General features: G+C 52.7%; 10 protein-coding genes across 10 annotated transcripts; 7 read left to right on the top strand and 3 right to left on the bottom strand.

The window, feature by feature from the left end:
- Window positions 1–310: 310 nt before the first annotated feature.
- A1O7_05751 (adenylate kinase) lies at window positions 311–1,140 on the bottom strand (the record flags this gene model as incomplete). Its single annotated transcript, XM_007759759.1, has 2 exons — window positions 311–906; window positions 963–1,140. The coding sequence occupies 2 exons, from the start codon at window positions 1,138–1,140 to the stop codon at window positions 311–313; spliced, it is 774 nt and encodes a 257-aa protein (XP_007757949.1).
- An 811-nt stretch (window positions 1,141–1,951) lies between these two features.
- A1O7_05752 (DNA primase large subunit) lies at window positions 1,952–3,514 on the top strand (the record flags this gene model as incomplete). The annotated part of the gene is made up of 2 exons (XM_007759760.1): window positions 1,952–2,135; window positions 2,187–3,514. 2 exons carry the CDS (start codon window positions 1,952–1,954, stop codon window positions 3,512–3,514), a joined length of 1,512 nt encoding a protein of 503 aa, XP_007757950.1.
- Window positions 3,515–4,833: 1,319 nt separating this feature from the next.
- Window positions 4,834–6,060, top strand: A1O7_05753 (uncharacterized protein; the record flags this gene model as incomplete). The annotated part of the gene is made up of 3 exons (XM_007759761.1): window positions 4,834–5,229; window positions 5,275–5,704; window positions 5,753–6,060. 3 exons carry the CDS (start codon window positions 4,834–4,836, stop codon window positions 6,058–6,060), a joined length of 1,134 nt encoding a protein of 377 aa, XP_007757951.1.
- Window positions 6,061–6,769: 709 nt separating this feature from the next.
- On the top strand, window positions 6,770–8,508 carry A1O7_05754 (uncharacterized protein; the record flags this gene model as incomplete). The annotated part of the gene is made up of 5 exons (XM_007759762.1): window positions 6,770–7,133; window positions 7,192–7,312; window positions 7,363–7,590; window positions 7,664–7,784; window positions 7,840–8,508. 5 exons carry the CDS (start codon window positions 6,770–6,772, stop codon window positions 8,506–8,508), a joined length of 1,503 nt encoding a protein of 500 aa, XP_007757952.1.
- Window positions 8,509–9,220: 712 nt separating this feature from the next.
- On the top strand, window positions 9,221–11,625 carry A1O7_05755 (uncharacterized protein; the record flags this gene model as incomplete). Its single annotated transcript, XM_007759763.1, has 2 exons — window positions 9,221–11,260; window positions 11,302–11,625. 2 exons carry the CDS (start codon window positions 9,221–9,223, stop codon window positions 11,623–11,625), a joined length of 2,364 nt encoding a protein of 787 aa, XP_007757953.1.
- A 393-nt stretch (window positions 11,626–12,018) lies between these two features.
- A1O7_05756 (uncharacterized protein) lies at window positions 12,019–12,324 on the top strand (the record flags this gene model as incomplete). Its single annotated transcript, XM_007759764.1, has 1 exon — window positions 12,019–12,324. A coding segment is annotated over one exon (306 nt), but the record flags the coding sequence as incomplete, so codon positions are not given.
- A 1,964-nt stretch (window positions 12,325–14,288) lies between these two features.
- On the top strand, window positions 14,289–15,182 carry A1O7_05757 (uncharacterized protein; the record flags this gene model as incomplete). Its single annotated transcript, XM_007759765.1, has 1 exon — window positions 14,289–15,182. One exon carries the CDS (start codon window positions 14,289–14,291, stop codon window positions 15,180–15,182), a length of 894 nt encoding a protein of 297 aa, XP_007757955.1.
- Window positions 15,183–15,504: 322 nt separating this feature from the next.
- On the bottom strand, window positions 15,505–17,513 carry A1O7_05758 (uncharacterized protein; the record flags this gene model as incomplete). The annotated part of the gene is made up of 4 exons (XM_007759766.1): window positions 15,505–16,264; window positions 16,327–16,457; window positions 16,503–16,786; window positions 16,841–17,513. The coding sequence occupies 4 exons, from the start codon at window positions 17,511–17,513 to the stop codon at window positions 15,505–15,507; spliced, it is 1,848 nt and encodes a 615-aa protein (XP_007757956.1).
- A 600-nt stretch (window positions 17,514–18,113) lies between these two features.
- A1O7_05759 (uncharacterized protein) lies at window positions 18,114–20,252 on the bottom strand (the record flags this gene model as incomplete). Its single annotated transcript, XM_007759767.1, has 9 exons — window positions 18,114–18,333; window positions 18,381–18,399; window positions 18,495–18,744; window positions 18,791–19,101; window positions 19,147–19,177; window positions 19,222–19,463; window positions 19,513–19,660; window positions 19,765–19,831; window positions 19,903–20,252. The coding sequence occupies 9 exons, from the start codon at window positions 20,250–20,252 to the stop codon at window positions 18,114–18,116; spliced, it is 1,638 nt and encodes a 545-aa protein (XP_007757957.1).
- A 492-nt stretch (window positions 20,253–20,744) lies between these two features.
- A1O7_05760 (uncharacterized protein) lies at window positions 20,745–21,807 on the top strand (the record flags this gene model as incomplete). Its single annotated transcript, XM_007759768.1, has 3 exons — window positions 20,745–21,419; window positions 21,469–21,548; window positions 21,594–21,807. The coding sequence occupies 3 exons, from the start codon at window positions 20,745–20,747 to the stop codon at window positions 21,805–21,807; spliced, it is 969 nt and encodes a 322-aa protein (XP_007757958.1).
- Between the last annotated feature and the right edge of the window lie 1,212 nt (window positions 21,808–23,019).

Consider the following 23,019-nt stretch of genomic DNA (forward strand, 5'->3'; position numbering starts at 1 on the left):
AGGTCAATGCCACAAACATGCCAAGGCTCCACCACAAGCCACCGGCACTTCAACTCTCTAGCCGTCCGTCTTGCTTCTCTTTTCTCTTCTCTAGACATCCGCCGACAACCAAAATGCATTACTTACATCGCCAGTCTCAGCCATTCTCTGTGCTGAGGCTGTTTTCGCGTCGAGCGCAGATTAACACATTAACAACCTCTGGCTGGGCATCTGGGATTTAGACTCATCTTGAGTGCAAGGAGTCTTGGAAAATCAGTTGGGGTTACAAATATCTTCAGAGCCGAATTGTCCTTCCAAAATATCTATTCGCTCAACCAAATCGCTTCTCAACTTCTGTAAATATCTGGGGCGAGATCTCGTCACTGCTGTTGCCCTGTACTGTGACCACCAGATCTGGCTGCTCGCGGTAGAAATCGAGCAAACTCTTGCTGGTCTCCTCGAACTTTGCCAGTCGCTTTCTCCAAGTGGCCTCGCTGTCATCATCCCTCTGCATTAGGGGCTCTCCAGTCACGTCGTCTCTTCCAGGCACTTTCGGATCATTGAATCCAACATTGTACACTCTTCCCGAGGGTGCGTGTGTCCAACGGTTGGCCATGCGCGAGAGAATGATGTCGACTGGTGTGACAAGTTGTAGAACCAGGTTGATGGGCAGCAAGTGGGCTAAAGCTTTGCCTTGAGTCGCTGTACGAGGGAAGCCATCAAGAATGAAAGAGGTGTCGGGTGAATCAGAGGCGTGCACTACCTTCGAGGCAGAGCCATTGCCTCGTGCGAGGGCGGCTATGACATTCTCGTTGGTATCAGAAGTTCGTAGCCATTTTCTCGAGGTGAGCTCGGTGAGGATGAGATTGAGGATAAGAGGATCTGGGACGAGGCCGCCGTCTTTCATATGCGCTTCGGCTTGCTTGCCTGCATTATGCAATGGTTAACAGCATTCAATCTGATGGTCTAGGGCGTATGTGTACCGAGCGCAGTTTGTCTCTTGACATTATCGCGCAATAGATCTCCCGTCGCTATTGAACACAGTTGCGGGAATCGTTTCATAAGCCTCTCGGACTGAGTGCCTTTTCCAACTCCTGGAGCCCCAACCAAGATGATTCTGGCAGCTCTCTTCAGCTTGCGGGTGGCAGTCGCGAAGGTCATGGTACTGTGTACGAAGAATGTCCGGCGCGTGAGGTCGGTCGAGTCGTGGGTGGCCGATCGCCGTAGCGCCCCTACTAAGTGCCCATCATCTTGACGAGGAAACAAGAGTCCGGTGCCCAGGGGAAAAGGAAGAGAAACAAGAATAACAGATAGAACGCAATGTAGCTGGCCAATGAACCCCTCAAAGAAAGAAGAGCAGATCAAGAGCACGACCCGAAACTGCGGAGAAGGAGCAGATAAAGAACGTAGTCGTACAAGGTACCGGAGCTATTGGATGCCTAGAAAAGATGGAAGAAAACGTGGGGAAGGTGAAAAGGAAGGCCCGAGTCTCGGTTGAACTCTGCCGGTAAGCACTCCAAGCTCGGCCTCTACAGTACGGAGTAGTTGCTGTGCGGATCTCCGGTCGCCCATTGCTTCCAACAGTTGACAGCTTGGGAGAAGGGGTGCACATGATTGTCAGAGCATTATGTGTCAGAGAAAACAAAAAGAGGGCATTTGTGATAAGACGCCGACTTGGTGTTCACCATAGAGGAATTATTGTGTTATACTCCGTACTTCCTCCGTACCGAGGAAGTACAGACTGGAGTTCCAGGCGGCCGACTCTCAAGGAATGGAATTGCAGGTCGAGGAGGCATGAATTTCCGATCCGTGGTAGGTGCATTGGTGCCTGCACCACCTGCGCTCGGGCTCGCGACGTCACTGCCGGACGCGTCAAATCGCGGTCGACGCGTTCTTCGCCCACCTCAATATCAATGCCTCGCATCCTACAACACCTGCGCTAACACACCTGAAGATTGAGACCAACGACGACATGATGACCCCAGAGGCTCGTTTCGACCCGAAGCGGAAACTGATCCACCATAAGAAAACCCAGTTCGCAACAGCATCATATAAGGAGAATGAGTACCCCAGTCGACTCTCTTTATATGATGTTCCCCCGACGCAGGAAATCAGCCTGGAGGAGTTTGAGACGTGGGCCATAGACAGACTGAGGAGTAAGGAAACAACATTACTATGCACTCTGCCGTCCACTGACTAGTCATCAGTACTTGCCGAGATCGAGGCATGCTCGTTCAGGAACAAGTCCTTCGAAGAGACGTCCGCTCATCTGGAACCACTGCTCAAGAAATACCTACCACTATCTTCGAATACTGCTGCCGCCGGTGGGGTCGTAGACCAGAAATTGAAGAATCAGCGACGCAAAGACCACTACTCGCACTACATCCTACGACTAGCATTCTCCGGAACGGAGGACCTTCGAAGACGGTTCGCCAGGGTTGAAACCATGCTCTTTCGTCTGCGATTCCAGCAAGACGACACGCGTGAGCGCCAAGCGTTCATTGAAAGCTTGAACATGAACTGGGAACGGGTGCAGGAGGAGGAGAAGCGAGAATTGGCGGAGCAACTCCTGGCGGCGACACCAGGCCTCCGGCGAACAGACGGGGAGAATTGGTTCAAAGTCGACTGGACATGTGTGCCCGAACTTGTCGAACATCGGACCGTCCTCGTGCGGAAAGGCAAGGCCTATGTGCCTATGCGCGAACAAACGAGCATGGTCCTCACCGAGTTCACGACCCGCCTGGAGAAGGCACTAGAATTGACCTCTCGCGCGCTGCCTAGACTCGACGAGGACGATCGTCTAACACCCATCCTCAATCACCTGTCCAAGAACTTCGCCACTCCTGATGCCGGATTCTCGGATTCAGATTCGTCTGTGCCAGGAGCTCCCATCACAGCCGCCAATGTGGACAATTTATCTCAACATTTCCCGCTCTGCATGAAACACTTGCACAATACTTTACGCAAGAATAACCACCTCAAACATTTTGGTCGTCTACAGTACACACTCTTTCTCAAGGGCATGGGGTTGACGCTGGAAGATTGTCTACTCTTCTGGCGCCAGTCGTTCAAACTACTCACAGACGACCAGTTCAACAAAGAATATCGGTACAACGTCCGCCATGCGTATGGCGATGTCGGAGGAGACGCCAATCGTCGGGGTCGAGGCTATGCGCCCTACTCCTGCCAGAGGATCCTGACTGAACACCCACCAGGCACTGGTGAAGCGCATGGATGCCCTTATCGCCATTTCTCTGTGGACAACCTCACCTCCATGCTGCAGGCAACGGGCGTTCACGACCGAGACGTCCTCAGAGGAGTGAAAGAAGACGTTGAGAAGAAGCGATTCCACATCGCCTGTAATCGAGTCTTTGACTGGGCTCATAAACAAGAGATTCGCAAAGTCAAAGACGAAGGGATCTGGGGACCTGCGGAACTCGAAACAATCGTACATCCAAACACGTACTTCAAGAGGAGTTATTTGTTGAAGAACTTGGGCAACATGCCGAAACAAGATGTCAAGATGGAGGATTGAGACGAGCATGACACTGACGGGCACGTGTGGTGTTGTTTTGCATTGTATTGCGTCACAAGGAGGTGCAACATCTCAAGGAGAGATTGATGGGCAGCTGTTCCCGGTGATGATCAGGATGGCGTTTCAGCTGGACAGCGCAAATCTTCTTAGATGGATTGAATAACACAACCTCTGCTGTTTCTCACTGATCGACAACTTATCATTGATTGACTGCTGCATTCCGGCTACCGTAGCACTGGCACTAGCACTAGCACTATTTCTTGCGCAGTCCAAATTAGCGAGATCTCCATGACCTCCTACTCCTTCCTCATCACCCTTCCACGGACGGTTTCGAATGGCTACAGAATCAGCCGTGTGTTCCAGTTTCTCCATATGCGTGGAGTTGCAGACCAGAATCCAGCTACGAATAGGAGACTAGCCGACTACAGCTGCATCGTAGAAGCCAAGATAACCGCCGGAAGTGGCTGATAATATTCGCTCGGGCCGAGCGAGAAATGCTCATCCCATCGCTGCAAACAGGCCAAACTCCGAAAAGGAGGTGCAAATAGTGCAAATAGTGCAAAAGATGCAAACAATGTAAACAATGCAAACTAACGTACAGGCATCAAACTCGTTCGCGTTTTGTTTCTGCGTGATAATCTCAAATCAACTTCTCCTGTTCGCATCCTCGTCTTATACCTCACCGATGGTGGAACAAGTGCGTCCAGACCCCGGGAGAGTCCTTTCTGCAACCACCTGCAAGCGATGGTTTAATTCTTTCAGGCCATTCGGCTTTGCAGTTTTTGGGCTTGGCCACAGAAACAATCATGTCATGCATTGCTACGTGTGGTCCCCGACGTCAGTGCCAGAGCAGAATGTGTGACCATGTTGGGATCGACAAGCCTTCTACTACTGCCGCCTTGTCGCTTCTTTCGTGAAAGATGTTTCTAACGTTAGATACGAGTGCTTTCGCTGGACTTTGGGTCTCAAGCAGTGTCATTGCCTCACGTGTCGCTTCAAGATAAGCAACGTACAAAGAACCAACGGCCATCGTGGGAAGAGAACTGGCCATCGGAGAAGCCAGCAATGTATTAATGCTCGAGTACGGAGTATTGATCACCACGATGGTATCATGCACTGAAGAAGCACGCCTTACCCGAAGAAAGCACGCCATCATGCAGCCCGGTTGGCCGATTGTTGACGACCCCGCACTTTTGATAGCCGATGCTTATATTGCTTGAGTGTGGTTACTGTTTCGATTGACTGATCGTTTCGCAGAGGAACCTCGTGGAAGGAACGGCACTCGTCACCCAGGCTTGCCACCCAACTATCCTTAGAACATGGCTCCATCTGCTATCGACGTCGAGCCACCGTCTCATGCGGCTCAGCATGTCCTGGTCAAGCCATGGACTCGCCCACAATACACAACCGAGGATCTGGAATGGGCACCGCTCACCACAATCGATCTTTCTCGCTTCGACGAGCCCGGAGGCAAGGAAGAGCTTGCCGAGCAGCTTTATGATGCTGCCACTAGGGTTGGCTTCTGGACTGTGGTCAACAGCGGCATCGATGATAATAAGGTTCTACGACAATTCAGTATCGGCAACACGTTCTTTAAGCAATCACTTGAAGAAAAGCGGTTCTTCCCTTGCAACTTTGCTGAAGGGGAGTATTTCGGGTATAGGGAGAACTCTCGTTGGATCGGTGATACCGGCGTCAAGGACAACGTTGAAATGGTAGGCCATTGCTACTACAACGCTTCAGGCGCTTACACTCCACAGCTCAATATCCAAAAGCCGATAGAGGCCTTGAAGGACGTTCCTAAGCACCAGATTGTTCGCGAGAACTGGGAGGAAATCTCTGTTTTCCATCGAGAACTGTGGGACAAAGTCCTCCGGAAGCTATTTGTCCTGATTGCCATTATCCTTGAATTGCCAGAGAATTATTTTGTCGACGCTCATGCTTATGAAGAAGAATCGGATGATCATCTTCGATACATGATCTACAACGTGAGGACTCAGGAAGAATGGAACAAGGCACAGAACTACAGCAAAGGTGGCCACACCGACTTCGGCAGTCTGACTCTGCTGTTCTCTCAGCACGTCGCCGGCTTGCAAATTCGAACCCCTGAAGGAGATTGGAAATGGGTCAAACCTGTCCAGGGTGGAATTACCTGCAACGCAGCCGATACCCTGTCTTTCCTTACCAAAGGTAAGGGTTTGTTGACGTACAGACTGGCACACCACTAACGAGTCCCAGGCTTCATCAAGTCAACTATTCACCGAGTCGTCACCCCACCCAAGGATCAAATGCACATCCCCCGTCTGGGATTGCTCTACTTCTGTCGCCCTGGTCCGCACACACCAATGAGGGCTGTGCCATCTCCCCTTCTCGATCGCCTTGGTCTTTTGACCAGCGAAGACAAGGATCCCAACAAGAAAGTGCCCACTGGGACTGAATACGTACGAGCTAGAGTCAAGGATGTCCATCACAAGACCGTTATAACGAAGCGCGAAGGGACATCGTTTGATTTCCACGGGCTCAAGGTCCAGAACTACTATGATTAGGCTATAAGCCGTTAGACTCTCGGAGGCCAAGACGGAACAGCTAATTAGCAGCGATTCGTCTTGCTTGACCGAAAAGCTCCGGGGGAGAGCTGAGATAATAGCTTCACTTCAACATGACTCCCGGTATCATGACCCGGCTACTAGGATCATGGACCTAAAGGGTTCTGGATCTCTTCTTCCTTCGTCCGGAGTGCTGTGCATGCGGCGTTGCCGACAGCCACTCTCGATCGCTCTGTCCACGCTCTCCACGGAGTATGTGCCACGTGTGGTATGCATTCGAAGAATCTCTCAATTTTTCTTCTCGGCACTCCACCACGTGAGGAACCTCTTATCGATGTAAGCGACCTATGAGACTGCAGTCCACGTCGCCGCAAGCGAACATGTTAGTCGCGGGATAAGATGCCCTTCCAAGGTGTGCGTGATTCCTCGCACCTGATTGGCTCTAACCGAAGCCCACCTTAGAGGTTCCCTTCCTCATCCTGTATGTTGGAAATCATGCTACATCGATCGACGTCCGGGAATCAATTCGTGGACAGGTTTGTGGCGGTCGCGAGAGCGCCTCCCGGAGGTGCCTCGTGTCGGCAAAAGAGCGATATAATGCGGGACCGCCAACAGCCGGATGCTGACCTCTCACTCCTGACCATCTCTCGACCACTTGGGTGAGCACAACGCAGAGAACTATTCCATCTTAGCCAAGGGCCTCGACGCGATGGACTACGACAAGAGCGTACAGGAGTCGAAGCTCCCTGCTTCCAGCGACCACGACGCCGACCACGAACGAGATTCAGCCGTCTACTCCGGTCCCCTTGCTGAAGTCCCCAAAAGCCGATGGGAGCGCTCGTGGCCCGTTATCGCTTGCGGAGCAGGTTTGTTCTCTGATGGCTATCTCAACGGCGTTATCGGGTCGGTATCGACCATGCTCCAGCTCATCTATGGCAAGCAGTATACTGCTTCGTCGTATAGGAGTGCTGTTCCTAGCATCGCGTTTGCCGGCACAGTGGTTGGACATCTCTTCTTTGGAGTTTTGAGTGACCATTGGTCTCGGCGCAACACGCTGCTCATCTCAACGATCAGTAAGTGCGCTTGGTTGTACCATTCATGACTGTCAATGGACCTAACCTCTGATACCAGTCCTCATCCTGTTCTCGATCTTGTGCGCCGGCGCGTATGGTGCAGGCGGGAGCACGCAAGGTCTCTTCGCGGCGCTCTCAGCCTACCGGTTCCTGATCGGTCTAGGTATCGGAGGAGAATAGTAACACTCCCTGCCCCTTAGTCTTGCGCGGTCGCTAACGGCATTCATAGCCCTGCTGGATCAGTCGGCGCCGCGGAATCCACCGGAGAGCTGAAGAAGGGCCACCGCAACCGGTGGTTCATTCTGGCCACAGACTTTCAAATCGACCTGGGGTTCGTCGTTAGCGCATTCGTTCCCATGATCGTCGTGCTTGCCACGGGCGAAAACCATTTGCGTGCAGCGTGGAGGATTTGCCTCGCATTGGGTGCCATCCCGCCTTTGAGTCTCATCTATCTTCGGTACGCCACTCTTTACGGAGCGTTGCCCGGTCAAATCACCAGTTATGCTGACTTTGTCCCCCTTCACCTTCAGAGTCAAGCTCCAGGAACCAGAACAATACAATCGCAATAAAATGCACAAGTTCCCCGTCTGGTTGATCGTCAAGTTTTACTGGTGGAGATGTACCGTGATCTCGATCATCTGGTTCGTCTACGTGAGTATCCGCCCCATTCCGTGGGACAAACCCCCTTTGTAACGCGAATTCGCAGAACTTCTCCGCCTACTCATTCGGCATCTTCGCGTCCTCGTGGCTCGTGTTCATCCTTCCCAACGACGCTCCCCTCTGGAAGTCCTTCGGCATGGCCACTGCGATCAACAGCTTCTGGCTCCCCGGAGCCCTCATCGGCGCTTTCCTCGCCGACTGGATCGGCCCCAAATGGTGTCTCATCGCCGGCGTCTCCCTGCAAGGTATTGTCGGTTTTGCCATGACGGGCGCATACGGCGAGCTGAACCAGCCGTCCCGCGTCGCGGGCTTCATCATCCTGACCGGCATCTTCATGGCCCTCGGCGAGGTCGGCCCAGGCGACAACATCGGTCTCTTCGCCTCTAAGCTTTCCTCGACGCCGATCCGCGGTCAGTTCTACGGCGTTGCCGCCGCGTGGGGCAAAGTCGGTGCTTTCGTTGGCACGTACGTTTTCCCGCTGTTGATCGATGCCGCCGGCGACGACCCCGTTAAGCAGGGCCAATATCCCTTCTGGGTCAGTAGTAGCTTGTGTATCTTCAGCGCCGTTGTAGCCTATTTTGGCCTACCGACCGTGGGGCAGGATATGATAGAGCAAGAGGACGAGAGGTTCAAGCGGTATTTGGAACAGCACGGGTATGATACGAGCATGTTGGGCACCAAGAAGTTCAGGGAGGAGGCCGTGTCGGCTATTTAAATAGCATCACGAGCGAGAATCCGCTTATCGTGGCGCCAGTAAAGAGATGACCACACATGTTATTGCATCAGCCAGTCGACGCCGGGAGAGTGTTGTGCCCTGACTTGTTTAGTAGCGAGGCTCATGGGGAAGGCAGCAAGGTGGTGCATCGCAGTCAGTCTGCCGGATCAGGAATCAGAAACTGAGGAGTGCTGAAGTGAGGATGATCGTCGTCTGGTAGTCGCCGAGAATTGAACAAATGCAAAACATGAGGTTGTGGGTCAGCATGCCATGAAGAACCCTGTTCATAGACAATTCGACCACTCCATTTGGAGTACGGAGCACGGAGGCGGAAATAAGGTAGAAGATACTCCGTACTCCGTACCGAAGCAAGAAAAGGCACGAAGCCTCGTGCTCTCTCAAAGCTTAGGTGCCTTGTAGGTGGCTCGGTAGGCGCTAGCAAAACTGACTCGCTCGGACTACCTTCTAGCTGTAGAAGGTGGACGCCCCGCAAAGCATGTGCGTTGGGCGGGTCGCTGGCTGGGGAAGGTTCCTGCAGAGTGTGGCCGTCATGCTCAACGCTCCAGGCTGCATTGTGTTGCCGTGTTTCATGTTCGTCACCATTCCTTGATGTTTCACCACCACCTTCCCGCGCCGTTGCTTGCTCGCTCTCGCCTGCGCTCGTCGATGTCCCAAAGTAGCTCTTAGGAGCAGCTGCCTGCACCTGCTCATCATGTCTTCGCGACAGACGTCCCCGCAGTCCTCCGAAAGGACTCCTCTTCTCTCGAGGCCGGAAGACGATGCACGATCGAACTACTCGCATCAGGCCAATGGCGAGGTTCTGCCTTCGATATCGGACTCTTCAGAGACACCAAGCGCAAAAAAGCAGAAGAAATGGCCTACCATCGTAGCGTTGACGGTGCTGTGCCTGGCCGTGGTGTTGATATGTTTTGGACTTACTCTCCCATCGGTCATCGAGGAATATGCGAAAGAAAGTGTCGTTTTCGAGCCGACTAGACTGTCGATCGACTCTTTTACCAGCTTCGGCGTTCGCGCCAGAGTGGAAGGCGATTTCTATATGGACGCTTCGAAAGTCCGCAACGCAGCAACGAGGCGCCTGGGAAAATTCGGCACCTGGATCGCAAAGGAGGTCAAGAGCGGACAATCTGAAGTCCACGTATATCTACCACAATATGACAACGTCCTGCTAGGCACCGTCACAATTCCTCCGGTCAGGCTCAATATTCGCAATCATCATTACAACCATCTTGATATCTTTGCTGATCTCGAGCCTGGCGACGTGGACGGTGTGCGCAGACTGGCGAAGGATTTTATAGATCACAAGCTCGACCAAGTCATCGTCAACGCTGTGGCGACTGTTCCGGTCCAGAGTGGTCTGATCAAACTGGGCAAGCAGACAGTATCACAGACTCTGCAATTTCAAGGAAAAGATGTGCCGAAAGTGCCCCAACCTGATCTTCACGAACTTCGATTCGCCGACTACGGCTTGCCTGGACACCCCGAAGGCGTCAAAGCTATGGCAGTGGTGTCTGTGATGAATCGTTATCCCATCAATTTTGACGTCCCTCCTTTAGCCTTTGAGGTACTCCTACCCGACTGCAATCAAGATTATCTCCTCTTGGGGACGGCCAGTACCGACATTATCCATATATTGCCCAAACAAAATATCAGCGCAAGTGTGGTCGGTCTAGTCAAGCAATTACCAACTTCTCTAACCGAAATTTGCCCTGGCTCGAAGTCGTCGCCGTTGGATAGCTTCGTGGGCGATTACCTTGCTGGACGGGACACCACTGTTTACATCCGTGGTGCTCAACAAGATGCAAACACGCCTGCATGGATTGGCAAGATACTCCAAGACACAATGGTGCCATTTTCCATGCCTGGTCACCCTTTCGACAACCTGATCAAGAACTTCTCTCTGGCCGATGTGCAGTTTTCCCTCCCCGACCCGATGACAGAATCATATCCGAAATTGTCAGCAGTCGTACAGGTTCTGGTCGGATTACCAGCTGAGATGAATGTCAATTTGGATGTTAATAGAGTGAAAGCAGATGGGCACGTCTTCTACAAGGGTGAATTGTTAGGAAGACTGGATCTATCTAAGTGGCAAGCGGCGAATGCCACTAAAGTGGATGGGGATCTCTTGATCCAGTCGATTGTCAAGGATGCGCCCCTGGAAATTCAGAATGACAGCCTCTTCTCCGAGGTGGTACAGGCCTTGGTATTTGGCCATGGAGCGTCGCTCGGAGTGCAGGCGACTGTCGACGTCGACACTTCCACTGCTCTCGGAGAGTTTGAGGTTCGGAGGATCCCAGCCAAAGGCGAGATCTTCATCAAGCCAATGCGTGGCGGCGACTTCGAGATGCCGCAACCCGAAGTCAAAGGTTTGGAAATCGTCGACTCAACGGAGACGTCATTAACTCTGCAGGCAAGGGTTAATGCGACGAATCCTACCGACTACTCGGCAACCATCCCCTATTGCAACGTCAGCATTTATGTGAACGATACCCGGGTTGGATATGCATGGGTATCTAATCAACACATCGTCCCGGGCGCCAATGATCTCACTGCAAGAGCATCTTGGGAGACGGGCAAAATTGGATCCGAATGGCTCTCTCAATATATTTCTGGATATAACACCACTTTGACCATAAAAAGCCATCCTGGATCGATCCCGAATTTTCCTGATATCAAGATGGAGATGACGGTACCGACTCCACACATGATATCCCACCCTCTAAAGGAGACCACGGTACGTACCCCGGAATCGTCGAGATCTAGCTGACGGGATAGATGCATCTGTTTTCTTCCACGGCGACATTTATTCTGGTGTCGCCGCTTGCGTTTTACGTCACGAGCATTGCTGCCTCTGCCTACTACAATGGCTCCGAAATCGGCACAATAGAATACGAGTATCCTTTCGCGATCGAGCCCGGCGAGAATCTGACTCCTAGACTGCCTGTCGAATGGGGCGGCAATGCCTTGGGCACCATCAGAGACGCTCTCGGTGGGACGTTAAAATTGGACGCCAGAGCCGACATGGGGGTACGGATGGGGCGATGGCAGGAAAACCTCTGGTTTGAAGGGAGAGGGCTGGGAGCGAAGATTAGACTATAACGGGAGTTTGAGATATGGTATGTAAAGATGGACGGTATTGAACGCGGCGCTGATCATATAATGGCTAATAGAGCTTCTGTACAGTAATCCCCCGGAACAGCCTCTCTGGCCGGATTCTGCCCCGACGTCACTTCCCAAACAGGCATGGTTTGCGATAGCGAGAACGAGAATTTTTCAAGCGATTCGCTTCGGCCAAAGTTCGGCTTGGCGCTGATACTTGGAACGCCGATCACGTGTCACTCCAGCATTGAGGGAATATATACACCGGTCTGTGCTCCAGCGCTTCAGAGCTTCACCTTTCATGAGCTTCACCTACAATTGCAGCTTGCCTCACTCTCCGATAAATCACCAACCTCGATAATTCACAACATGCCACGTCGTTCGACCAACCCAATCCACAGCCTCAGCAATCAGCTCCGTAAAAAGGGCGTAGAAATGATTGCCGAACCTGTCCTCGACCCAGCATTCGGTCTCGTGTATACGTTCAAATCCGTCAAGCCAGGCATGAATAACAGTGACGTCGCTTACCGGTTATATTATGCCGGAGAGGTGGCGAAGTGGAGTCCAACTCGTCGGAAGGCGATAGATAGGGCGACCGCGCGGCTTAAGAAGCAGGAGGAAGACAGAGCGAGGCGCGAAGCTAGTGGGAGTCTGAGTACGAGTGCGACGCCAAGTGACAAGGGGAATTTGAGTGGGAGTGAGTGAGGACGACGGGACGTTGGAGGATTGAGGATGGATCGAAACGACGTTCAACGTTCGGATAACGATACATCACAACCTATCACGATACTGCTGTTCCGATTTCGATCAGCCTGGATAGGCTGTCAGTTCGGAACATGTCACCTCACATCCCGGCACTGTTGTTCCCACTTGGATCAGCCCGGAGAGGGCGTCGAATGCGTATCAGCTGTTATTATCTGTCTTGAGGCAATGCTAGTTGTGAGGGAGCCGGGAGGAGATTTCGTCTACCACTGCTCGAAAACACAGCTGTCTTTCACGACCGGGAGCTGCACTAAACATGCTACCCATGGCAACTGGCCTGCGTCGAGTGTCGAAGGAACGAACTCGAAGATCTCGAGAATACGAGCGGCCGGTCACCACATGCCATGATTGATGCCGTGATGATGTCCAGAGCTTTTACCAACCCAGCGGGCGAAGTCTTGCACAAGGCTAGCAAGATCGACTACCGTTACGCTGCTTAACATGGACAGAAGCTTCAAGCTCGACTTGAGACGATGGTTCCAAATCACAGGACTACGAGCGTCAGATTGGCCTCTACCACAACATCACATCACGCACTGCACCTAACCTTCGGCAAATGAAGCTGCAAATCTCATGGGGACTGAGTGCCCCAAGCAGTGCTCATCACCCCGCGGGTTGCGGGGGTCTAATCGGAACTTTGATTCCAGACTCATAGGGCAGCTCACGGTCGAGTGTCAGGACGAAGTAGTGCGTGCTCTGCCCTTTTGTGACCGTCCTGAGACTTCCTTAAACTGTCGAGGGAGAGATTAAGATTGTTGATCGTGACCGACCCGAGGTATCTCCCAACCATCGAGGGAGAGATACAGCTTGGTGCGGACCAGAGAAACACCGCGGTACAATAACCTCTTCAGAACCTAGGACTGTGGGACATGTGTTCCAGGGATCGGGAATCAGCGGGGGCTTCATGAACTCGGCGAGAACTTGAGCCCCGAGAATACAGAGTCCATACCCGAATCTGTACTGACTGGACTCTACTGCGTTGTCGTTTTCGCAAGTTTCAACGTCGAAAGACAACAACGCCCTTCTCATGCATATTACCTGATTTAGTCACGCGATCAACCCGTACAAGCCGAGTATGTACCTGGATCCGCTGTCTTTGTATACCCTTACCGTCGATGATGGCGGACAATGATAAATCCACAATAGGTACTTTCTGTTGATCGTCCATGTGAGAGGATGGTGTGCACAGACATCACTACCACAGCCATGGTCGCAACCACATCGTGACCAGGGGAGGGCATCGTCAATGACAGTGGCAGTAGCCGGTAGCAAGCAGTAGCAGTAGCAGTAGCAGGCACCGAGCATGAATACTACCAATACCGTTACCGCCCCAATTCACCAATGCGTGTGATTCACTTACTGCCACACCCGCGCGTGTCTACCTCACTTCCACCCCGATCTCGAGATCATGACTTGACTTTACGGTCACTTTGTCGATTCCGGAAATCAAAAACTGCGAGTACTGTATGCGAGGCCGACTGCGCAACCTTGGAAACAGAAATGGACTGCTCAGTCACCCACCCACCCAGGCAGTGATTGACGGCGCCCAACACCAGTCAAACTACTTCTCAGTCGTTCTTCGCACCAAGAGCCACGTTCAAATCCGAAATCAGTCGCGCCCGTCCACGACATCTAGCGCTGGCACGCGTGCAGGTACTGTAGCTAGCCAGCCATCCACCCATTCGCTCGAGTCAGTCACTCACTCGCTCACTTACCACTCGCTGACTCATTCACCCACTGGTTCAGCGATCCAGACACGCTCGTTCAGCGATCCAGACACTTTCGGAAGTTCACCACGCCATCACATGCCGACATTCCGAGACCGAGGACAAGATCGACAGCAAACCGGACGACGACGTGACTCCCTGAGAGGATTGCTCAAGGGATTCCACGCCCGACGGATGGCCACCAGCCACGGGCACGAAGACGAAAGCGAGAACAGGGACGAGACTCACGCTGAGATGGGACCTGAAAGCAATGGTGATAGCAATACCAAAACCGACACCAACTTTGACGGCAACACGGTCGGACAAGTCTCTGGCTTGCACTCGCACTCGGCGCCAATCTTCATATCAGGAAATGAAGCCGCCAAAGCCTCTGGCATCTCTGGCGAGTTCGTACAACGAGGCTCAGAGACTGGTGAGTCGCGTGACAGAATGATCGACCACAGCCATAACCACACCAACACCAACAGGAACAGAGACAGCGTCGACAAGAACCTTCAAATGTCCTTTGACATCACGCGTACCACTGGGGCCGAGACAGACACGCAGACCGAGACCGAGACCAAGACCGACCCCAATGTGACGAATGGACCAGGTCCGGCAATCGACGCGGTGTCATCTTCATCTCCATCTTGTGAGAGTACATCTCCACTTCCATCTCCACTTCCATCTTTACCCTACATCGGAGCAGGGCCTCGGGACACAGACACGCCTCGGCTTGCAGCTACAATCGACACATCTTCTTACACCACAAACACAACTTCATACTTATCTGCCATTGAGTCGTCTCCTCAGAACGGAAACACAGCCTCATATTTGTCGGCCGTCGACTCGGCTTCTGGCAACGACAACAGCGGCAGCGGCGGCGGCCGCGCCTGCGAGGGTACCACCAAAACAAGACGTCCCCGCCGCACGACGTTGGGAAAGCTGGAACAGAGCGTCAAGGTCACCTTGGAAAACGAGTGCGCGAGAGCTGAGCTCGAGGAGGCGGGGATTCATGTCGTGGATTTTGCGACAGGGTATGCTACCAAGCGCGCCCCACCCACTCACTCGACATGCCGTTGTGACTGATGGAGGTTCGATGAGAATGTGGATGTGGTAGCGCGTGCCGGGCATGAGCGACTCCAGAAGACATAGAACTACGCCGTGTGGACGAATGTTGACTGCTGTCCTAGGATGTCATGTCATATTATGTTCTGCGGGATCGTTGGTTGAATGGATCGGTGGATGGACGTAAGGATGGCGGCATAGCAAAGCAGGGCAGAGCAGAATTGTTGGAAAAGCACGGATGGAGCGACGTGAAAAGGTCGGAGTCGTTGTTCGTCAACCGAGCGAGAACGCCGTTGACGAGGAAAAGCGAACCGAACACGCATTCAAATCCAAACCTGACGGCTCATCCGAAGCAGAATTGCACAAAGTCTCCCTCCTTTGCGCGCCGGGCATCAAGCTCGTCTCCCCACCAGAAGTCTTCATGCCCGATATCTTGTTCGGTCCACACCGCTTCCATCACGTCCAGCACAGTCATGAACATCTGGTATCCAAACTTTCGGAACCACCGCCTGCAGAATTCGGCGGCGAACTCGCGGTGCGTCACGGTGCGCATCTCGCAGCCGGCGATGAACACGGGGAATAGAAGCTGTTTCTGGATCAGCGAGGTAGATCGACAGGCTGCTACATGGTCGAGGCAGACGCGTGACAGGAATGATATCCTCGATTGAGCTGTGGCCTGTAGTTGCTGATGCCGGTGGTCGTGGTTCTGCCCCTGCTTCTGCTTCGGGACGGTGAAAACGCGTAGAATGTAGATCAGCAGGGCGTACCGAAAGCCCTCGCAGCAGTGATATTTGTCACGTTCGATATGCATGGCTTCTTCGTCATCGGTGTTGGCGTCCAGATACAAACCCCTGCCCGCACCGGGATATTCATAACGTCTCAACGATTGTTCGATTTGGGAAACAAGGAGGGCGGCAGTCCTGCTCTCTTTCCGAGCTGATAGGTTCGCTAGCTGGATCATGGGAACGAAGAGTTCACGCGGACAGCCGTTCAGTTCGTAGAACGTCCACGGCTGGCGGCCTTCGTGTCGCAGGACGGCTTCGAGGTATGTATAGGGGAGGATGCATTCTGTGCGGGCGAGCATGGCTACCATGGTGTCCCACCTTGGACTTTCAGCACCAGAATTGGACTCTTCAAGAGAGGGTTATTTCCGGAGAGGACTTACCAGAGTATCATGGATACCTGTACGTTCGCTCGCTTGCTTGAAGACCATATTCCGGGGCCGCCGCAGAGCTCGAGAAGTTGGTATGCGTCTGTCAGCCGAGATCTCCAGATGTTGAGGGCCGAGATGGTCGCCTGCCATGTTAGTATTGGAGTAGAAGTCCACTGGCTAAAGCGTACCTCAAGTTGCCAGAGAGCCAGTGTCGTGTCCAGCAGGCTGAGACCGTTGTTGTACAAGTCGGTCCTCGTCAACGCGCTTTGGTAGAGCACCATGGCCGTGTTCTTGTGATCCAGCGCTTCGGCTGGGGGCGTGGCCTGGGTAGGCGACCGAAGCGTGAAATGCGACGTGATCGCCAGGATCGCGTGTAGTAAATGCCGCGAACCTTTGGCCGTCTCCGGTCTGTATCGGTAAGGATTTACACTAAAGTCGTTGGTGATCGGATACTTGGTGAACTGAATGTCATCTACAATGCCATGTCAGCCAGCTGACGACCCAGTTACTGTGAGCCGGGACGTACACATGTTGAGCAGACCCGAGAACTTGTCGTGGAGTGTTGGGAAGCATATCTGAGAGATATAAGCGGGAGTCGTCTGATAAGCGTATTCGGACTCGGAAATGTGTCCGGCCTCAGACCATGAGTCCGTGGTCCTTCCTGGCGTGAGCTGGCTCCATGCTCCAGGAGAATTGGTATACTGCTGAATTTGCAGACAGTGCTCCAGACTCTCAGTGTCCGGGCTATGGACGTTCTGAACCTCGGGGACGAACTCCGAATCCAAGACCGTGGATTGCCAGATGCCTGCGGAAATGGCTGCTTCTGACTGAAGCGATAAAGCATCGGGCGGCAGATCGAACGAATTGCCAAACTCGGTCAGAGAGAGCGATGGGCTGATGGACATTGGCAAAATCTCTGAGCTTATAGAATCCCCTGGTTCGCTAACGGCAAATGCGTACTTGAGCTTTACGCCATCTTCAGCTGTATGGCTTTTCTTCCGTCGTTTCGTCGGCCGGCCGGCAACAAACTTGAACTCTCGTAAGGCCCTGGTAGCACTCGACGGTCTCTTGTTATTTGATGACAGTCTAGCTCTATCGTCGTTCCTGGGTTGATCTGGAGTGCCTGCTTCAGAGATACTGGTCTTGACCTTTGGGGGTTTGTTGTCTGCCGAGTGATGTCGCTGCCATGTCAAATTCATGGAATAACCCTGGCATAATCGGCCTGCATCCTGGCACTGTGAGCATCTTGGTCTTTGCCTATCACAATGCAAAGATAGCGAAACACACGTATGACAATCAGATTTGGCGAAGGCGAGGGAATTTGTTCTCCGAGTTGGCACATGTCCAGGCGACCGCAAGGGCGACAGGATAGAGGCCATTGTTAGAGTTGGCTTGGGCACCGCAGTCGGTTATGGTCATGTACTGAAGAGGAGCATAAAGACGTCTTACAGCCATTCAAGCCAAGGAGCCAGGGAAGAAAGCAGATGGTCGTTGGAGCAGGAAGAGCAGGTGCACAGCTGCTAGCTTGCTTCTGCCTCGGCCCAATTAGAAGGCGCGATCTGGCGCCGTGAGGCCCTAATTATCTACCGTCTAGGCTTGTTACCCATCCGTCGTCTCCGCCTTGCCCGCAGCAAGCGGCCGCTTATCGTGCATCTACAGGCACGGAAACACGAGGACCAGGAGATGGCAATCAGAAGCACGATTGCGGAGTTATAACGACACTATCTCACTCAGACATGCCTAGATGCGCTAGCAAATCAAGGCTTGGCCATACAGTTCTGCTGTGTTCTATCCCGAGCCTAGAGCTTCTTATCCTGAGAAATGGAGCGCTGCCTGAGTGCCTCGAGAATTCCATCTTCATCTGCCACAGCCACCCCCTCGATCTCCCGGTGTCCAAGCAGCTCATCGTGACGTGCCGCTTGAAGCAGCTCCAGATTGAGACTCGGGCCTTTGAAGACGTGTCGCTGGTAGACCACCCAGTTGAGTAGGAGGAAGGCCACCAGACCCACAATCACCACGCTGATCTGCTGTCAGTAGCCGTAGTCCCAGGAAGCTTTCCAACTTACCTGATCCAATTCATATTTTCTGTGAAGATACGTCAGCGTGTGCTTGTACCAACGCGCAATAGCGATTAGAGCCTCTACAATGAAGTTTCCTGAGATTGAGAAGGTAGAACTTACCGACTGTGACCGGCCGGAATACTGGGATGCAGTAAATGATATCGATGAACACGACCCAGACGCAAGCGAGGACATTCAGCGGAAGGCCGAATTTGCCGAGATTCAATGCTCTCGGAGGTAAGACTTTGTCCCTTCCTCGCCACGCCAGGATGCCTTGCGGAACGACGTAGCTGGTCGTTTGGAAAACTATGCAAGCGCCCACCATGGAAGAGAATGCAGCTGACGACCCCAGGTAGATCAATCCGTAAAGCTTCGGTTTTGTCAGCACATAATAATCTCCCGAGATCCTCACTTACCGTAACAAAAGTGCCTTCGAGACATACTGCGTTCACCGGCATCTGCCACCGAGGATGGATTTGTTTCCAATATTTTGCAAAAGGGAAACAGTTGTCCCTCGAGGCGGACCACATCTGACGGCTGGCACTCGTAGCACTAGCTGTGGCACACCCAAAGAAGCATATCGCAAATGCCACCATGAGGATTGTAGTGCCAGCTTTACTACCGGTCGCCTGGTAATAGACTTCGATGAGTGGGAGGCCGGTCGGCGTGGAAATGACTTTTTCAAAATCGGTAATCACGAATGACAGTGAGATCGCGTAGGGGAAACCTATGTTTCGTCAGCAAGTCTCAGTACCTGGTGTCTGGAACTTACAAGTGACGAATCCCATCAAAACTGGGTACATCTAAATCCGTGAGCAGATCTTCTCCAGGACGCAGATCCACTTACAATCACTTTGGGCACATTGACGGTAGGTCTTGGAATCTCTTCGCAGAGATGCGCCCCGCAGTCTACGCCGAGAAAACCATAGAGAGCATTCACAAGACACAGGAGGAACGCGAACCCGTCGTCAGGCCAGCCCGTCGAGTTGGTCGTGTCGGAGAAAACAAATTTGGCAGACTGGAATTTGGGAGCAGCGCAAGCCAAGATCGTGATCATCGTGACAACCAACGTTATCGCCGAGAAGACAACTGGTCACGAATCAGTGCTTGCCCAGATTGCCGAAGGGGAAAGTCGGACGGATAAACCTGTTCCACAGAGGAAGCCATCTCGTCCCGAATACGTTCAACCCAATGGCTAACCAAGTGACAGCCACAAATAACAACCAGATATGCCACCTCTCAATGACATAATCTGGATGGTTGAGAACAGCAATTCCTGTAATCATCTAGAGTTCCGGGGAAAGTCAGCAATGTCCACCGGGCTTCCGCAAGACAGATCAAGACCGAGGCTATAAACCATCAATGAGAACTTGAGAGGTGCACAACGTACCGATGCAACGAAGTTTGTCACGCTGGCAAGGCCCAGCCACCATCCCAATGTACTGATACCCGCGGAACTAGTCACAGTCAGCTAGCACGGATAGATGCGAGTGCTTCCACCAACATTTATGAGGCGAATGGGCCCCACTCGGGAGTCGAAACCACATAAGACCAATAGTACTGTGCGCCGGCAACAGGGTATGCGCTGGCCAATTCAGCCATGCCAATGCCGGTCACGGCTGTCATCAACCCAGCGATTGTGAGGGTCCAGATGGAACCGGCAGAAGAGGCCTCCGTAAATCCAGTCCCAAAGGCACTTCCAAAGCCGTTCCAGGTTGCAAGCAGAGCGTAGGACATGGCGATCAGAGAAAGAAGATTGAACCGCCGAGGCATGGCCCGGTCGTAGCCCTGCGCCTTCAACTCGACGTCATCAATGTCGATATGCACATTTTCTCGGTCGTCCGCTGAGCTGAGGACGGTTGCGGTCGTAACAGCCATTGTGATGATGGGCGTTGGCCTCCACGTGTCGGAGAGAGTAGAGAAGAGCTTGTTGTCCTCGACCGAAGGTAAGCCGTTTTTTCATATCCTTTCAGTTGGCAAATACAGGGCTTGAAAAGATAAGCTTTGGTGAACAGTATTGCCATTCTGGGCATGAGAGATGATAACTGTGTTGAGTATAGGTGAGCTTACGATAGGTCATTGAGGAGAGACGGGACAACGATCCTCGAGATATCAGTGGTTAAGCTTCAAATCTGGCTAGGCATCCGGGCCAAGGAAGCTTGCAAGGAGGATGATGCCCGATCGGGCAACAGAGTTGGTGGAGATGGCCGGCCTGGACCAGACCCGGAGATAAGAACTGACTAACAGAAGTTGGGACTGCCTGTTTAGGCAGGGGAGCCCCGCCGGGCGGCAAGGGCGGACTCATATTAAAATGGCATAGTCGTTCGATCGGGGAATGCAGGGAGAACGGGGACCTGAATCAACCTAGCTATGGCGACAACAACGCTCGCGGCCATAGAGACGGACAGGCAGTTCTTGCCCATCAAGGCGGAAAGTCTTCCACCGGTACCTACATTCGAGGCTGACGCCAATCCGGAGGAGGTGATAAAGGCTTTGAAGATTAGCGGAGGATGCAAGGTCAAAGCCGCGGTCGGGAAGGGCGTGCTAGCACAGGTCGAACGGGAGTTGCGCCCCCATATTGAAGCTGACGTGGTATGGGAGGGAGATTTCTTCCCCATCCAGACTCGAAGGGTGGAAGGCATGATCGGCAAATCTCCCATATGTGCCGAGCACATCATCAACCATCCGCTTTATCAAGCAGTCTGTAAGGAGTTTTTGACGACCAAGAATTGGTACTGGAGTGGAAACAAGAAGGTCTTTGCGACCTCGGATCCTCAGCTCAACAACTCCATCTGCTTCTCGATCGGACCTGGGGCATGGGACCAGCCTCTACACAGGGACAGCTGGTGCCATCAGACCAACGAGCAGGAGGTAGATGTATACCCGGACAACTATGACCGAGACGTGGGGATCGGCTGGTTTGTCGCAGGCAAACCTGCAACAAAAGAAAACGGGGCGACAAGGTTTATTCCAGGAAGTCACCTATGGTCCAAAGACCGGCCTCCTCAGGACGACCTCGCGGTGCATGCGGAGCTCGAGCCAGGAGTGAGTTGCTTTCTGATAATACCATGGTCGAAGCTGATCTTGTGTTTAGGATGCTTTCATGATGCTTAGCTCGTGTTACCATGGAGGGTCCGCCAACAAGACAAGTGACCAAGAACGCCTATTGTTTAGGTAAGCTCCTCAAGAATCGGATATGCACGAGACTAACCGGTTCAGTTGCTTCATGACAAAAGGCTGGTTGCGTCAAGAAGAGAATCAATACCTTGCAATTCCGAGGGAGGTAGTGTTGAAGATGCCGGTGCATATCCAGCAGCTGATGGGCTATAAGTTGAGCCAGCCCTTCTGTGGATGGGTCGAGAGTGATGATCCTCGGGTTGTGTTAGACCCATCATTGAAAGATGATCCATCGGGACATTATGATGAAGAATAAAAGCACGGGGCTCTCGGGTGATCCTTAAGCCGGGGTTATTGCTGTGCGTGTGTGGGAAAGATAAACAGGAGCTGTCTTCAACACGTGGGAGATCTGGTAAAAGCAGACAGAAAGACGCCCGACTGTGTCCTCGGATGCAAGATTTGACCTGACGTGCTATTGTAGACTTTTCATGGGCTACAAGCGATCGCTCGACAGACCGGGTGTGACGTCCATGGGACAATATCTCTGTATTAGAAAGGAAATGAGAAAGTACTTGAGTGAGGTTGTAATGAAAAAAAATTGTGAGATTCGATGTGAAAGGACGCGTTCGTAGCACCGGCAACTTAGCCGACAAAGCCTGAGTTCATCCTTTCCTTCCCCCTGCCATCGAGGTCGTTTAACCTCAATTTGTATGTTTTTCTTTTCATTGAGGATGCCCGGGCAGAGCAGCGTCATCATCTGGCCGTGCTCCGCTGAGTGCATCGAGTCTCGAGCAAGAAGCCCGCCATGAGCTGAAGAACCACGCAATTGTCAATAGCGGCATGAATCACACCTGACCCCAATCTGAGCCTCCACTGACTAGCATCACAGCAGTAAATCCTGGTGCTACCACTATCTCCGCCATGAATACACGTCTTGCCATCAGGTCTCAATGCAGAAAGACAATGTCCAGGCAATCGCTTCGCAGTAAGATGGACGAGCTATGCGCTTATTTGACCTCCGTCGTAACATCTTGACCACTCATGCCTCCAGGCTGGGTGCCAGGCCCGTTCGAAAAAACGTCAACACGAAGGTTTCGGGACCCGATCCCGCGCTATCCTAAAATCCAGCTCAATGCTGCACTGGAGGATCAAACAGCATGCCACCCGGCGTTCGTTTCAGCTGTTGTAATACACGTGCTGTGGTCGATCTTAGTTTCGACACGACCTTGATCTCCACCCCGAGAAGGGCGGCGTGAGCACCAAGCATACAACAGGCATTTCAACATCCTGATGCATGATCTGCAAGCATCCAAGTTGACAGAAACGAGAGAACTGGAGTGGGTCGGCTTATGTCTGAAAGCGGGTTTTTTGGCCAGCCAGTGGAAAACCAGGACCAACAGAGTCAGCAATTCAAGCAGTTGGGTTTTCGACATGGAAAGACACCTCTTGGACTGGACGGGGAGATCAGCATTTGCGCCGAGCATTGGCAATCAAGTCTGTCAACACTTGATTGGCTGCCAAGCAAAAC

The sequence above is a fragment of the Cladophialophora yegresii genome (assembly GCF_000585515.1).
Source record: "Cladophialophora yegresii CBS 114405 chromosome Unknown aczIN-supercont1.4, whole genome shotgun sequence".
NCBI lineage: Eukaryota > Fungi > Ascomycota > Eurotiomycetes > Chaetothyriales > Herpotrichiellaceae > Cladophialophora > Cladophialophora yegresii.